The 14,611-nt window shown below is 48.4% G+C and overlaps 1 protein-coding gene across 1 annotated transcript in view; it reads right to left on the bottom strand.

The window, feature by feature from the left end:
* Positions 1–14,611, bottom strand: part of ABHD12 (abhydrolase domain containing 12, lysophospholipase) — a 90,458-nt gene that overhangs the window by 6,125 nt on the left and 69,722 nt on the right. The window contains exons 4-9 of the mRNA XM_032849409.1: positions 10,325–10,444; positions 6,513–6,543; positions 4,453–4,498; positions 1,887–2,016; positions 766–803; positions 165–244 (exon numbers count right to left, since the gene is read on the bottom strand). Of these exons, the coding sequence (XP_032705300.1) occupies positions 165–244; positions 766–803; positions 1,887–2,016; positions 4,453–4,498; positions 6,513–6,543; positions 10,325–10,444 (445 nt within the window). The remainder of the gene's footprint in view (positions 1–164; positions 245–765; positions 804–1,886; positions 2,017–4,452; positions 4,499–6,512; positions 6,544–10,324; positions 10,445–14,611) is intronic.

A 14,611-nucleotide genomic window follows, 5' to 3' on the forward strand; every position in this document is an offset into this window, starting at 1 on the left:
TGAACCCATCCTTCTGCCTGCTACAGAGTTATAAAATTCCCCGGCAACGCCCTGCACTAAACAAGGATTAATTTTTATTTTATACTTATTCTCTTAAGACTTACCTTGATAGTAATTATTTTAATAATAACAATAAGGCAACTTTTAATAAGATCTGTACTTGCCACTGAGAAGGGATGGCTCTTAGCTTCTTCACGTATATTAGTGAATGGAGATTCCAATATAAGGGCATCTGGAGGTGTCTCTAGAAAATAAAACAAACAGGGGGCTGCGAGGTGGGCAAGAAGCCCTCACAGATGTCCCGGGAGAGGCTGGTCCCCCAGACTGAACAGTGGACCCCAGGCACCCCCCACCATCAGCCCTGCCCCCCTCCACAGGCACTCCTGCATGGATGGGACATAAGAAGTGCCCACACGAGCCCACACAGGGGCCTCTCAGGTGGCTGTCATTTGCTCCCCAGAACCACATCTACTGAAGCTGTGTCTTGGGAGCCCAGTCCTGATAAGGCTCCGCCAGCTGTTCAAAAATCCGTGGGGAATGCAGGCTGGGGTCAGCTGAGGGTTTACCCATACCGCGGTGCCTGTGTCCAGCCCGCAGGGCTCCGAGACAACACCAAGCACTGTCACTGTGCTGTCATCCATCAGCATCCACCTCCCAAGAACCCACAGCAGAGCACAAACACGCTGCCCACCCCGCCTGAGCCCAGAGACCAGGAGGAGCCCCTGCCCAGCCCACCAAGACTCCCACCACCACACAGGCCCCTACCTCGCTCACAAAGGCGCCGCACCAGATTTGTCGCCACTCTGAGAAGGAAGGAAAAACAGTTCAGGTGAATGACGATGGAAGTTGTTTGAGATGAGACTGTTCTAGTCTTGTAAGTGACCAGAGGAACTGTGGGATCTGTGAAGCAACTGGTGGAGTTTGGGGCTGGGGGAGAGTACGGACAAAGATGCCCCAGGACCGTGATTGGACCCTGCTGCCCCCGCCATGGGGGGGGCACCCCTTCTGACAAGGATGGCAATGACAGCCCCCGGACCTCTTGCCATCCTAGGGCCACATTGGGCGGGTCCCATGCAGACAGCCACAGCAGGACGGCCTGCTCCCCGCTCAGTCCCAGCTCCTCTCTGCAAGCACTTCCCAGCCTGCAGGCCCACACCAACTGCAGCAGGCTGTCCAAGGTGAGCATCAGGGGGAGGAAGGGGCCACGGCCCACTGCACCCAAAGGAAAAGCTGCTGGAAAAGGGATGGTTGCTGAAGGCCTCATGACTCCGGGCACTAACAGCAGTGCCCCTTTTAGAAACATTGTTGACCTTCCATCAGCAGCAGCGATTCAGGCAGCCCCAGATGGAATATTAAACTGTTTCCCCCATCCTGGCAGATGTGGGAAGGGAACCACCCACTGCTGCCTCCCCTATGGTCTCTGGTAAGCCAAGTACAGGCCAAGTGGTCATGCTGTTTACAAACGTCCCTGGTTTGCAAGTGATTAAAGCCCCAGCCCTCAGGCTGCCAGCCAGCACCCACACTCCAGAGCCAGGTGATGCTAACCCAAGTGCCCTGTCTGGTCTGCTGTGCAGATACCTCCCTGAGGAACACCCTGGGACTGAGGCAAGTGTGCCTACCCTCCCTGCAGAGGGAAATGGCCAACCCACAGCTGCCTGTGTGTATCTCAAGTCCCTTTTTGGGTTGAGGAGTTCAAGTTGCTCAAACTCTTCATGGTGTCTTGTGGCACTTCTTCCCCTCCCCATCACAGGAATGAGGGACAAGGGTTGTTGGGACTCATGGTGTCACAGGATCCAGACGCCATCAGGGCAGTCTTGGAGAGACCTGGTGAAACGTTGCCCCATGGAGACCTGCTTCCCCATGACTCCACCAGGCTGTGAACTCACCCAGTGCCTAGGGAATGACCCCAAATATACACAGGGTTGTCTCCACTTCTTGCTTTGATCCAGTCAAAAACATGGAGTGCGTCATATGTCATGCCTCGCTCCGATGGCGTTCCTACCGAGTCACCCCAGCCTGGCGGGGGAGAAGTGGCAAGAGGAAGAAGTCAAATCCCAGCCCCTGGAACTGCTTGAGGGGTGGACTCATCCCCTTCTTTCTCAACAGACAGCCTAGGGCTGGCTGGGGCAACAGAAGTCTCTGCCACCATCATTCACAGACCCACGTGAGGGGTGTGTGGACAAGCCGGATTCTACTTCTCCGGCTTCCTTGGCCAGCTACAACCCCTGAGCCCAAACAGCCATCCACACACCCTTATCTAAGCCTCGACGAACAACTGTGCAGACAGAGCCATCAGACCCACAGACTCCTGCGGGCAGATGGGGCAGCAACCTCCCCAACACTTAGGGCTTGCTGGTAGCTGGCCCAAGGTGATGGGCCAGTGAGACCCCAGCTTGCCCAGAGCCCCGGCAGGAAAGGAGCATCCCCAGGGGGATCCTGAGCCCAGTCTGGCTTCCACGGCCGGCTGTAGCCCAGCTAAAGACAGATGTGGGGAGTCAGGCTGGGGTGGGGGCAGGATTCCAGGCTCAAGGCAACTCTGACCCAGAAAGAAAAGGGGCTCTCAGAATAGCAGAGGAAAGCTAATCATCTCAGTCCCCAGACCACATTTTCCCCCAGGGCCCTCCCCCCAGGATCTTGTAAAGGGCAAATGCCACTGTCATTTCTAGCAACTCAGCAGTGAGTCATCATCAAATGACCTGAAAGCACCACGAGGCTCAGAAAGAGCCTGCTCTGCTGCATAAGCAAAACCCACAACTAGTGGGCACAATAAGGCACCTCCCCTGGGCATCCCAGATGCCAGATTAGCGAAGGGGGCACGTGAGAGACAAGGCCACCCTGAGAGCTTCAAGGTGTGGACAGGAGGAAGGGACACAGAGAGACAGAGACTGGCAGATGTGGAGCTTAGAAATGCAGAGACTTGATGAGAACTGGAAAGACAAAGTGCTGTGAGGGCTTTCACTTCCTGGTAGAAGCACAAAGAGGTGAACAAGGAAGGAGGCTGCTCTATCACCCTGAAGTCTCTAGCACCTGTAGGAACACAAAACCCTTTTTAGCACAGAGAAAAGGTAAGTGGGTGAACTACTTTCCAGATCCTTATCTGTAGTTTTTCCCAACCCAGAACTTGCGAACACTCTTCTGGGAAAGAACCATCCTTGAAGCAGGTAGGCCACGGTCACCCCAGAGGCCCGTGTGTTCATCCCCGGGGCCTGTGAGGACATTTGATTCTGTGGCCAGCAAGGGGCGGGACTGAGGCAGTAGGAGGAAATGAGGCCGCTGATCAGCAGACTATGACATGGGCGATTACGGGCTTACCAGCGTGGGTGCAAAGTCACCACAATGGTCTGCTGGGCAAGTGAGAGGGAAAGGCAAAAGTCAGGGTCAGAGATCAGACTCAAGAGGCCATGCACTGAGGCACAAGGACAGCTTCAAGCAGCTGGAAAGGCAAGGAACTAGATTCTCCCACAGAAGCTCCTGAAGGGCTGGTCCTGCCAACACCTGGATCTTAACCCAGCGGCCAAAGATTTTGGACTTTCGACCTCCAGAACTGCAAAGTAAGTCTGTGCTCTTTGAAGACATAAGGTGTGTGGCAATTTGTTACGACGCCATACCCTCGGTCTGAGGGTATTGACACCATTACCCTCCCCCAGTAGGTCAAGCTAAGCAGGCTAAGTAAGCCAAGCAGCCCTCTGACCTCTCACCTCTGCTGCTGAGACTACAGGAGGCCCATGCTTCTCACAAGGCAGCTCCCGGTCAGTACAAAGTATTTTCCTGGCTCGTTAAGGTGCACCATTCTTAGCCTATAGTGACTGTGGGTTCTCCATCTCTTTGGCAGCAAAGCCTTCTGATTCACTCAAGAAAGAAAAAATACTGAGGGGCAAGAAGAATCTTCCTTCTCTCTTAACAGTTCTTTCTCCTGTTTTCAGAACTTTAACAAGAGGGGCGCCTGGGTGGCTCAGTGGATTAAAGCCTCTGCCTTTGGCTCAGGTCATGGTCCCAGGGTCCTGGGATCGAGCCCCGCATCGGGCTCTCTGCTCCATAGGGAGCCTGCTTCCTCCCCTCTCTCTCTGCCTGCCTCTCTGCCTACTTGTGATCTCTCTCTGTCAAATAAATAAATAAAATCTTTAAAAAAAAAAAAAAAAGAACTTTAACAAGACAAGCTCTTCTGCCCACAAAATGTGTCCGAAGACCAGCTCTGGTGAGTCGGAATCCAGTAAAGAAATGACAGTGTCTTCTACATTTAAAATGTTGCTGAGGGATGCCCCTCATCAGCAGGCAGGACACACACGGGAAGATGATGTGCCCTCACCCCGGTCACCACACTCGCCATCACTGCAGGTCAGGGCACCATGAGCTACAAACGCTGCCTCGGCTCCCAAGGTGACTGACGCCTGCACAGCAGACCCGGACGGGAGCAGTGTGAGGGCCCAGACTCACACTTGCAAAAGAACTCACCTCTGTAGTCAAAGGTGACCACGTGATAACCAAGGGAACTCAGCACCTAGAACGTAAAAAATAAATATCTGGGCACAAATCCACACATCTTGAATTGAGGGCAGCTTGCCTCTTACCAAAGCCAGCCCGATGTCAGTCTTTGGGCCCCGCACACAGTGGGAGCTTCATAAACACTGTGACCATGCTGCCCATTCCCCATTATAAAACCCACATGTCTGCTGCTGCTACAGGACATGCAGATGCCGCTGCCTCGGGGATATGATGGAAAGAAGGGCTCTCCTGCGGCTCAGATCCCCAGGGCACAGGTAGCCTCCCAGCCAGGGCAGACACCCTGAGACCAGAGACCCAGAAGGAGAGGCTCTATGGTCAGAGCATCTGGGATCCTTACTGCAACCTAGCATTTCTTAGACTTGAAGCTTTCGTTGGGATTTTTCTATTATTAAAAACAAAATCCCTCTAGATGACGTGATCTTCTGGACTAGATAATTTCTCAAAGCCCACACCTGAGCTTTCCTGTAGTGTGCCCGGAGACATGTGGAAGTGGCCAGCCACCAACATGCCCCAAAATCCCCGGAGGGAGGTGTGCTCCTTTCTCCTTTGCCTGCCCCAGGGCAGCATCTGCCCCTGCAGCATCTGCTCCCACCAGGGCCATACCTGCTCTAGGTGCAAACCCTTGCTAAGAACAGAAACCTCAAGCAGGGGCCACAGCTCCACAGGAGCACCCCCTCCCCAACTTGATCCAATTCAGTCAAAGAACAAACCCTCACATGGCCCACAGCAGTGCGTGGCCTTGATGTGTGAGGGACAGAGCGGTGCCCACAAGATGCAGATGTTCCCTCGCATTTGCTCTCTGCCAGGTTAACCAATGCAGGGGTCGGTCCCTGTGAGGGGTAGATGAGAGAGAGGACCCTGGAGGCAACTGCACATTTCCAGCTCTGAGACTCAAGCTTCCAAAGAAGACAACCAGGCAGAAGTGAGGGTCTGAATGCCTGGCTGGCAGACCCACCAGCCCCTCCACCAGGTCAGCCTGGAATCTGGTGATGGGTGAGACTTCAGTGTGGCAGAGTTCCTGACCCTGCAACTTGGCCAGAGTGTGGCTTCCTGGCCCTGTTTTAGAGGAGAAATGCAGCATTTAATGACAATTTCAAATGCCTTTAATATAACTGCCAATATCTGGCAGATAATGCCAGAAGTCCACTCATTCTGCTTTTGGAAGCTCTCCCTAGAGGCAGCATTAGAGGGAAGCATTCCACGGTAGAGGCTTCCAATGGAGGCAGCATTGGAAAGGCCAATGTTGATCATCTCTCTCACAAGTACTGGAGGGACTCCCTTGTGTACATGCCTACTGGAGAGAACAGGTGGGAGACAACCCTGGGTGATGCACTTTCCTTCGTATACCGTGTGGATACCACTCTCCCTTCATACACACTACGTATGTGGCTCTGCCCTTCATATGCCCCGTGTACACAAATCTCCCCATCGTACACCCTGTGAATACCACTCTGTGTGTCCTATACTGTGTGTACACTGCTCTGCCTGTCATCACACCATGTATGGCACTCTCCCTGTCACACACACCATGTACACCATGCTCCCTGTCATATACACCGTGTACACCATTCTCCCAACATACACTACTCTCCTGTCATCACACCGTGTATACCGCACTCCTGTCATCACTGTGTACACTGCGCTCCCGGTCATACACACCGTGTACACCGCTCTCCCAACATCATACCATAGACCCCGCTCTCCTGTCATCACACCACGTACATGCTCTCCTGTGATCAAACCATGTTAGCGCCTTTCCTGTTATCACTGTGTACACTGCTCTCCCGACATCACACTGTGTACCCTCCTCTCCTGTCTTCAACCATGTATGCAGCTCTCCTGTCATCACTGTGTACACTGCTCTCCCAACATCACACCATGTATGCCGCTCTCCCGAAATCACACTGTGTACACCACTCTCCCGTCATCACTATATACACCACTCTGCACATCAAGCAGCCTATGGACACCACTCTGTCCATCATACATTGTGTGCCATCTTCACCTACCTTGTAAAGTTCCACCCGGTGGTCACCTCCTCTAGAGAGTCAGGGAAAAGGAAACAAGAATGGGTGTTAGCACATTTTCTCAAAAAGGCATGCCCCCAGGGTCAGTACTAGAGTGTCTGGGTCCTTAGTGGCTTGGTCCCCAAATTCATACAGAGAGGGTCATTGGGGGACAGATGACCTCTTCTACAGGGCATCAGAGCAGCTCCATGCTTGTTTCTGGCAATACCGTGACAAGCAAGGGATAGTCTTAGCACTTTGGGGATATTTCTTAATTATCATCTTACTTCTATTTTTGACTAACACATAGGAACAACACAAACTTCAGAAGATACAGAGGACAGACAGTAAGCCCCCCACTCCTGCCCAGCATCTAGCCCTTCCCTCAGCTCCCTGGTGACCAGCATGTGGCAGAAGTGAAGGCACTTCTTTCCTCGACATGCACACTCTACTGCCTCTCACTTTTCACTCAGTAATGCACAGCCAACTTCCAGGACTCTTTTAAGTGGTGGTTCACCTTCCTTATCTTGCAGTCATTGTGTCCCTCTCCTACCTGCTGTGAATCTAAGTTTTGCTGCCACGGCCAGCCCGTGCTAATATCCTCCTGCACACATGTGCTCCATATGTTCCTACACACGGAACTGCTGGATGGAAGGTGTTTGTGATCGTAATCTTGACAATTACTGCCCAGCCATCTTCAGAGGGGCCCTGACCATCTCCCAGCCCCATACCCACAGATTAGTGTGATGGGGTCACTTCCTATTATAGATGCTAAACAGGCTTTTGTGCATCCAAAGTGTTTTGTGTGTCTATACTTCTTTGTCCGAGTACTATCTATCCCTCCTCACATTTTGTCCAGCTACTGGTCAGCTATTACTGTGGATAGACACCAAAGTGGGAACGGGGCGACCTCAGGAAGGAAAGCATGTTAGCGAGTGAGCTCACCCTCTCCAGACTTCTCAGCAGTTTTCTTTTGTTATAATGAGCACCCTGGCCACTTTGCTGTGTGTGTGTTTGTGGGTGGGGAGGGCAGGGAGTGTCCCTGAGAGAGACAGGGATGAGACAAAGAAGGAAAACCAATGCAGTGTGGCCACAGAAATACAAGGGAATGAGTTTCAGGACCAGAAAGAAATACTGAAAAATGTTTTCAGTTATCTTTGGAGAAGTACATGTCTTGATGTCTTGTCTAGATTGTTCAAATTCCCCACTTTGAGCAAAAAGAAGAGGGGTAAAAAAAAAGAAGAAGAAGAAGAGTGCATAGCAGTAGCCAGAGACTGGCTCTTGGGGAGACAGAGCTGCTGTAATTCTGCCAGGCCAAGGGGGGGGGTCTCTCTGGGGACGGGGGAGAGGACAGCAAGACTTTCCAAGTCACAGGGCTCCTTCAAACCTGAAGTTTAGGCAGACTTTGTCTTTTTTACCATGTGACTGGCATTGCTTAAATGAACCTTATTCCCAGTAAACTACAAAATTTTCTCATTTATAGGAAGAGGCTAGCAGAGTGGTTATAACCACTTGCACTTTGAAAAGCAGAAGAGAAACCCACTGTAGCTTGTCCCAGGCAGAGAAGAAAGCAAACTGCCAAGTGCACACATGATTCAGCAGCTGAGCACTGTGCAGCCTCACAAAGCATCCTCGCGGCCCATACTTCCTGGACTTCCTGTGCTGTCCACTATGCAGCCCTGGCACCCCGACATCGCTGAGAGACACTGTTGGCTTGCCCCCCCCACAAAACTACAAGGCCTACGAATTCATCTCCTTGTTGGTTCTGCTTACAAAATGACATGCCCCCAGCCTGCCACTGCAGCTAGGCACCAGGCTGACCCTCACCTGGGGCCTGGAGCAGCCCTGCCTCCTGCCAGCTCCTGCTGGCTCCCTCACATGCCCTAGTGAAGCTGCAACAACAGCGGCCTTCCTGGGGGTTTTCAGACAATGCTCTGTTCAGAAAATGTACCTCCTCCTTCACCCATGCTGCTCTCCCAGGGATTCTTTCCACCGCGTGGGTAGAAAAAGTCAATTCCCAGTGAACGTGAACAACATGCCATTGAAGGCATGAGAGAGAGAGACTGAGCACGAATGCATGAGCAGGGGGAGGAGCAGAAGAAAAGGGAGCAGACTACACGCTGAGCAGGGAGTCTGACACAGGGCTCAAGCCCAAGACCCTAAGATCATGACCTGAACTGAAGGCTGCTGCTTAACCGACTTAGCCACCCAGGCGCCCCTAAAGACATTTTTTTTTTAAATAAACATATAATGTATTATTAGACTCAGGGGTACAGGTCTGTAAATTGTTAGGGTTACATACTTCACTGCACTCACCATAGCACATACCTTCCCCAAAGTCCATAACCCAACCACCCTCTCCCGTCCCCACTCCCCTCAGCAACCCTCAGTTTGCTTTCTGAGATTAAGAGTCTCTTATGCTTTGTCTCCCTCCCGATCCCATCTTGTTTCATTTATTCTTTTCCTACCCCCCAAACCCTCCACATTGCATCTCCACTTCCTCTTATCAGGGAGATCATATGATAGTTGTCCTTCTCAGATTGACTTATTTCACTAAGCATAATACCCTCTAGTTCCATCCACGTTGTTGTAAATGGCAGGATTTCATTTCTTTTGATGGCTGCATAGTATTCCATTGTATATATATACCACATCTTCTTTATCCATTCATCTGTTGATGGACATCTAGGTTCTTTCCACAGTTTGGCTATTGTGGACATTGCTGCTGTAAACATACAGGTGCACGTGCCCCTTCGGATCACTATGTTTGCATCTTTAGGGTAAATACCCAGTAGTGCAATTGCTGGGTCATAGGGTAGGCTCTATTTTCAACTTTTTGAGGAATCTCCATGCTGTTTTCCAGAGTGGTTGCACCAGCTTGCATTCCCACCAACAGTGTAGGGAGGGTTCCCTAAAGACACTCTTGAAAATGATCTGGGATAAACTTGAGCAACAGCTTGCCACAGACAGGGCCTCAGACACACCCAGCAGGATACACTGGCATTGCTGTCTTACCGCTGAGAGACAGAACTCACACTCATCACCCAACCCAACAGCATGGCGCAGCCTACACGAATGAGTTTATCTGTGTGCATTCCCCTGGGGTCCCTCTGGCCTCCTTGTGCTTTCAGCCATCCTTCCTTCAATGTCACCCCAATTCCTCCTCAGCACTCACTGCCCCTTACCAGGAAGTATGCTCCCCCCAACCTCCAGAAGGGCATGCCTGCTAGCGAGAAGGGGCCAGCCTGCCTGCGACACTCAGCCTGAGCTGACACACAAGGCTGGTGAACAGGAGACAGCACTCCCCAGGGGCACTGCTGCCCTGAAGTGTCACAACAACCCCTCTGAGGAACAACCACTGCTTACTCACTGAGAAACCGGATTCCCTAAATCACTGGCCCTCACTTTGCCCTTCAGATTACTTCAGGAAGAAGGAAACACCGCACTCTGGCCAAGGATCTAGGTGATGTGATGCAGGCTCCTCCATCCCACCCAGGTGGGAGCCCCAGATAAGGGGTATCTGGACACAGACTCCTACATCTGTTTAACATGGGGAGTGGGGGTGGTTTCCCAAGGAACCTGCACCTGGGCCCACCTTCCATATAGCTCTGCTCTACTCTGAGCTTGTGGGAACACTGCTTCATGGGAGTTTCACCCTGAACCCTTTCCCCCAAATCCCATAAACTGCCATTTCCTGTGTTCTCAGGATGCCCCACAGCCCCACTACCTGTACACTCCCTCACTGCAATGGGTCAGCAGACCGGACTGGGCCAGCATTGAGGGGAGGACATGCTACACAGGCTCTTGTTCCTCACCTTGTGCCTGCATTCCCATGCAGGTACAGGATGATAGGGTGACTGGAAGCCAAGGCATCCTCGTACCACATCTGGTCCTTTCCCTGGGCGTCCTTCCACCAGACAGCGGGGACAGTGTGCCTGGAAACAGAAGCAGAGTGGAGTGGAATGATCGGATAAGGATGACTGTTGACAGAATGACACAGGATCAGAGTCATAACTGAGCTCAGAGCAGGCCAGGTGGTGGCGGGGGTGGGGGGGCGGTGGCAGGCAGAAGAAATAACTACAGAACTCCAAGCTACAGTGACGGCTTCTGACAGCCTTGGTAGGAGATTTCCTCACTCACACCTGGGCCCCTCTGGGCCACAGAAGGGGTAGCTGTGGTAGCAGGTAGGCAGGGGCTGGGGCTGGGGGTGGAGTTTCTCCCATGTGAACTGGACATTCTGTAAGGTAAGATCTAGTTTGGCTCGTTCACCAGGACCTCATCTGGGCCTCACACAGAATGACTGCTTAATAAATACTAGCTAGGTAAGATCATTTCCCCTCATACATACCCATATTATTAAGCTGTACACTATTTTTTATTTTTATCTAAATTCAATTAATTAACATATATTATTAATTTCAGAGGTAGAGGTCAGTGATTGATCATTCTTATATAACACACGATGCTCATTACATCATGTGCCCTCCTTAATGTCTATCACCCAGTTACCCCATAACCCCACCCACCTCCCCTCCAGCAACCCTCAGTTTGTCTCCTATAATTGAGTCTCTTATGATTTGTCTCCCTCTCTGATTTTGTCTTTATTTTTTCCTCTCTTCCCTTATGATCCTCTGTTTTGCTTCTTAAATTCCACATATGAGTGAAATCATATGATAATTGTCTTTCTCTTATTGACTTATTCTGCTTAGCATTAATACCCTCCAGTTACATCTATGTCCATGTAAATAGTGAGTATTCATACTTTCTGATGGATGAGTAGTATTCCATTTTATATACCACATCTTCTTTATCCATTGATCTGTGACTGGACACCTGGGCTCTTCTCATAGTTTGTTTATTGTGGACATTGCTGCTACGAACATGGGGATGCTGATGCCCCTTCAAATGACCGCTTGTATCCTTTGGATAAATACCTAGTAGTACAATTACTGGGTCATAGGGTACCTCTTCTTTTAACTTTTTGAGGAACCTCCATACTGTTTTCCAGAGTGGCTGTACCAGCTTGCATTCCCACCAACAGTGTTAAGAGGGTTCCCCTTTTTCCACATCCTCATCAACATTTGTTGTTTCCAGTCTGGTTAATTTTAGCTATTCTGACTGATATAAGGTTGTATCTCACTGTGGTTTTGAAGTGTATTTCCATGATGCCAAGTGATATGAAGCATTTCTTCATGTGTCTGTTGACCATTTGTATGTCTTCTTTGAAGAAATGTCTGTTCATGACTTCTGCCCATTTTTGACTGGATTATTTGTTTATTGGGTGATGAGTTTGATAAGTTCTTTATATATCTTGGATACAGGCCCTTTATCTGATATGTCATTTGCAAAATCTTTTCCCGTAATGTAGGTTGCCTTTTAGTTTTGTTCACTGTTTCCTTTGCTGTGCAGAACTTTTTATCTTGATGAAGTCCCAATAGTTCATTTTTGCTTGTTTCCTTTTCTATCAGAGACATGTCTAGCAAGAAGTTGCTGCGGCTGAGGTCAAAGAGGTTGCTGGCTGTGCTCTCCTCCATGATTTTGATGGATTCCTGTCTCACACTGAGTTCTTTCAACCATTTTGTGCTTATCTTTTTGTATGGTATAAGAGAATGGTTCAGTTTCATTCTTCTGCATGTGGCTAATTTTCCCAGCACCACTTATTGAAGAGACTTCCTTTGTTCCACTGGATATTCTTACCTGCTTTGTCTGAGATTACTTGACCATAGAATCAAGGGTCCATTTCTGGGGTCTCTATTCTATTCCATTGATCTATGTGTCTGTTTCTGTGCCAGTACCATACTGTCTTGATGATCACAGCTTTGTAATATAGCTTGAAATCAGGCATTGTGATGCCCCAGCTTTGGTTTTCTTTTTCAATAGTCCTCTAGTCATTCAGGGTCTTTTCTGGTTCTATATAAATTTTAGGATTATTTATTCCAGCTCTGTGAAAATGTCAATGGTATTTTGATAGGGATTGCACTAAATGTGTAGATTGCTCTGGGTAGCATAGACATTTCAACAATGTTTATTCTTCCAATCCATGAGCATGGAACGTTTTTCCATCTCTGTGTCTTCCTCAATTTCTTTCGTAAGTGTTCTATAGTTTCTAGAGTATACATTATTGACCTCTTTGGTTAGGTTTATTCCAAGTGTCTATGGTTTTTGGTGCTATTGCAAACATGAATTGATTCCTTAACTTCTCTTTCTCTGTTTCATCATTAGTGTATACAAATGCATCTGATTTCAGTGCACTGATTTTATATCCTGCCACTTTGCTGAATTGCTGTATGAGTTCTAGTAATTTTGGGGTGGAGTCTTTTGGATTTCCCACATGATGTATCATGTCATCTGTGAAGAGAGAGAGTGTGACTTCCTCTTTGCCAATTTGAATGTCTTTTATTTCTTTTCATTCTCTGACTGCCTAGGACTTCTAGTACTATGCTGAATAACAGTGGTGAGAGTGGGCATCTCTGTCATGTTCCTGACCTTAGGGGGAAAGCTCTCAGTTCTACTCCATTGATAATGATATTCACTGTGGGCTTTTAATAGATGGCTTTTATGATATTGAGGTGTGTTCCCTCTATCTCTACACTATGGAAAGCTTTAATCAAGAAAGGATGCTATAGGAACACCTGGGTGGCTCAGTGGGTTAAGCCTCTGCTTTCAGCTCAGGTCATGATCTCAGGGTCCTGGGATCGAGTCCCGCGTCGGGCTCTCTGCTTGGTAGGGAGCCTGCTTCCCCTTCTCTCTCTCTGCCTGACTCTCTGCCTACTTGTGATTTCTATCTGTCAAATAAACAAATAAAATCTTAAAAAAAAAAAACAAAAGAAGAGAAAGGATGCTGTATTTGTCAAATGCTTTTTCTGGATCAATTGACAGGATCAATAGTTCTTGCCTTTCTTATATTAATGTAGTCTGTCACACTGATTGATTTGGAGATGTTGAACCACCCTTGCAGTCTAGGAATAAATCCCACTTGGTCATGGTGAATAATAAAACTTTTAATGTACTGTTGGATCCTACTGGCTAGTATTTTGGTGAGAATTTTTGCATCCATGTGCATCAGGGACACTGGTCTGTAATTCTCATTTTTGGTGGAGTATTTGTCCAGTTTTGTGATCAGGGTAATGCTGGCCTCATAGAATGAGTTTGGAAGTTCTCCTTCCATTTATATTTTTTGAAACAGCTTCAGAAGAATAGGTATTAATTCTTCTTTAAATGTTTGGTAGAATTCCCCTGGGAGGCCATCTGGCCCTGGACTCTAGTTTTTTGGGAGATTTTTAATTACTGCTTCAATTTCCTTGCTGGTTGTGGATCTGTTTGGTTTTTCTATTTCTTCCTGTTTCAGTTTTGGTAGTTTATATGTCTCTGGGAATGTATATATTTCTTCTGGATTGCCTAATTTGCTGGCATATGGTTGTCTCATAATATGTTCTTATAATTATGTGTATTTCTTCAGTGTTGGTTGTGATCTCTCCTCTTTCATTCATGATTTTATTAATTTGTGTGCTTTCTCTTTTCTTTTGGATAAGTCTGGCCACATGTTTATTGATCTTATTCTTTCAAAAAACAAGTTCCCAGTTTTGTTGATCTGTTCTACTGTTCTTTTGGTTTCTATTTCATTGATTTCTGGTCTAATCTTTATCATTCCCCTTCTTCCTGATTTAGGCTTTATTTGCTGGGTTCAGCAGCTCCTCTAGGTGTAGGGTTATGTTATATATTTGAGACCTTTCTTGTCTCTTGAGAAAGTTTTCTATGGCTATATACTTCCCTCTTAGGACCACCTTTGTCGCATCCCAAAGGTCTGGAACAGTCGTGTTTTCATTTTCATTAGTTTCCACGAATTCTTAAATTCTTCTTTAATTTCCTGGATGACCCATTCGTTCCTTAGTAGGATGCTCTTTAGACTCCAGGTATTTGAGTTTTTTCCAAATTTCCTCTTGTGATTGAGTTCCAGGTTCAAAGCATCATGGTCCAAAGATATGCATGGAATAATCTCAATTTTCTGGTACTGGTTGAGACCTGATTTATGACCCAGTATGTGACCTTTTGTGGAGAATGTTCCATGTACACATGAGAAGAATGTGTATTCTTTTGCTTTA

Source organism: Lontra canadensis, unplaced genomic scaffold (assembly GCF_010015895.1).
Source record: "Lontra canadensis isolate GAN:19392208 unplaced genomic scaffold, GSC_riverotter_1.0 scaffold228, whole genome shotgun sequence".
NCBI lineage: Eukaryota > Metazoa > Chordata > Mammalia > Carnivora > Mustelidae > Lontra > Lontra canadensis.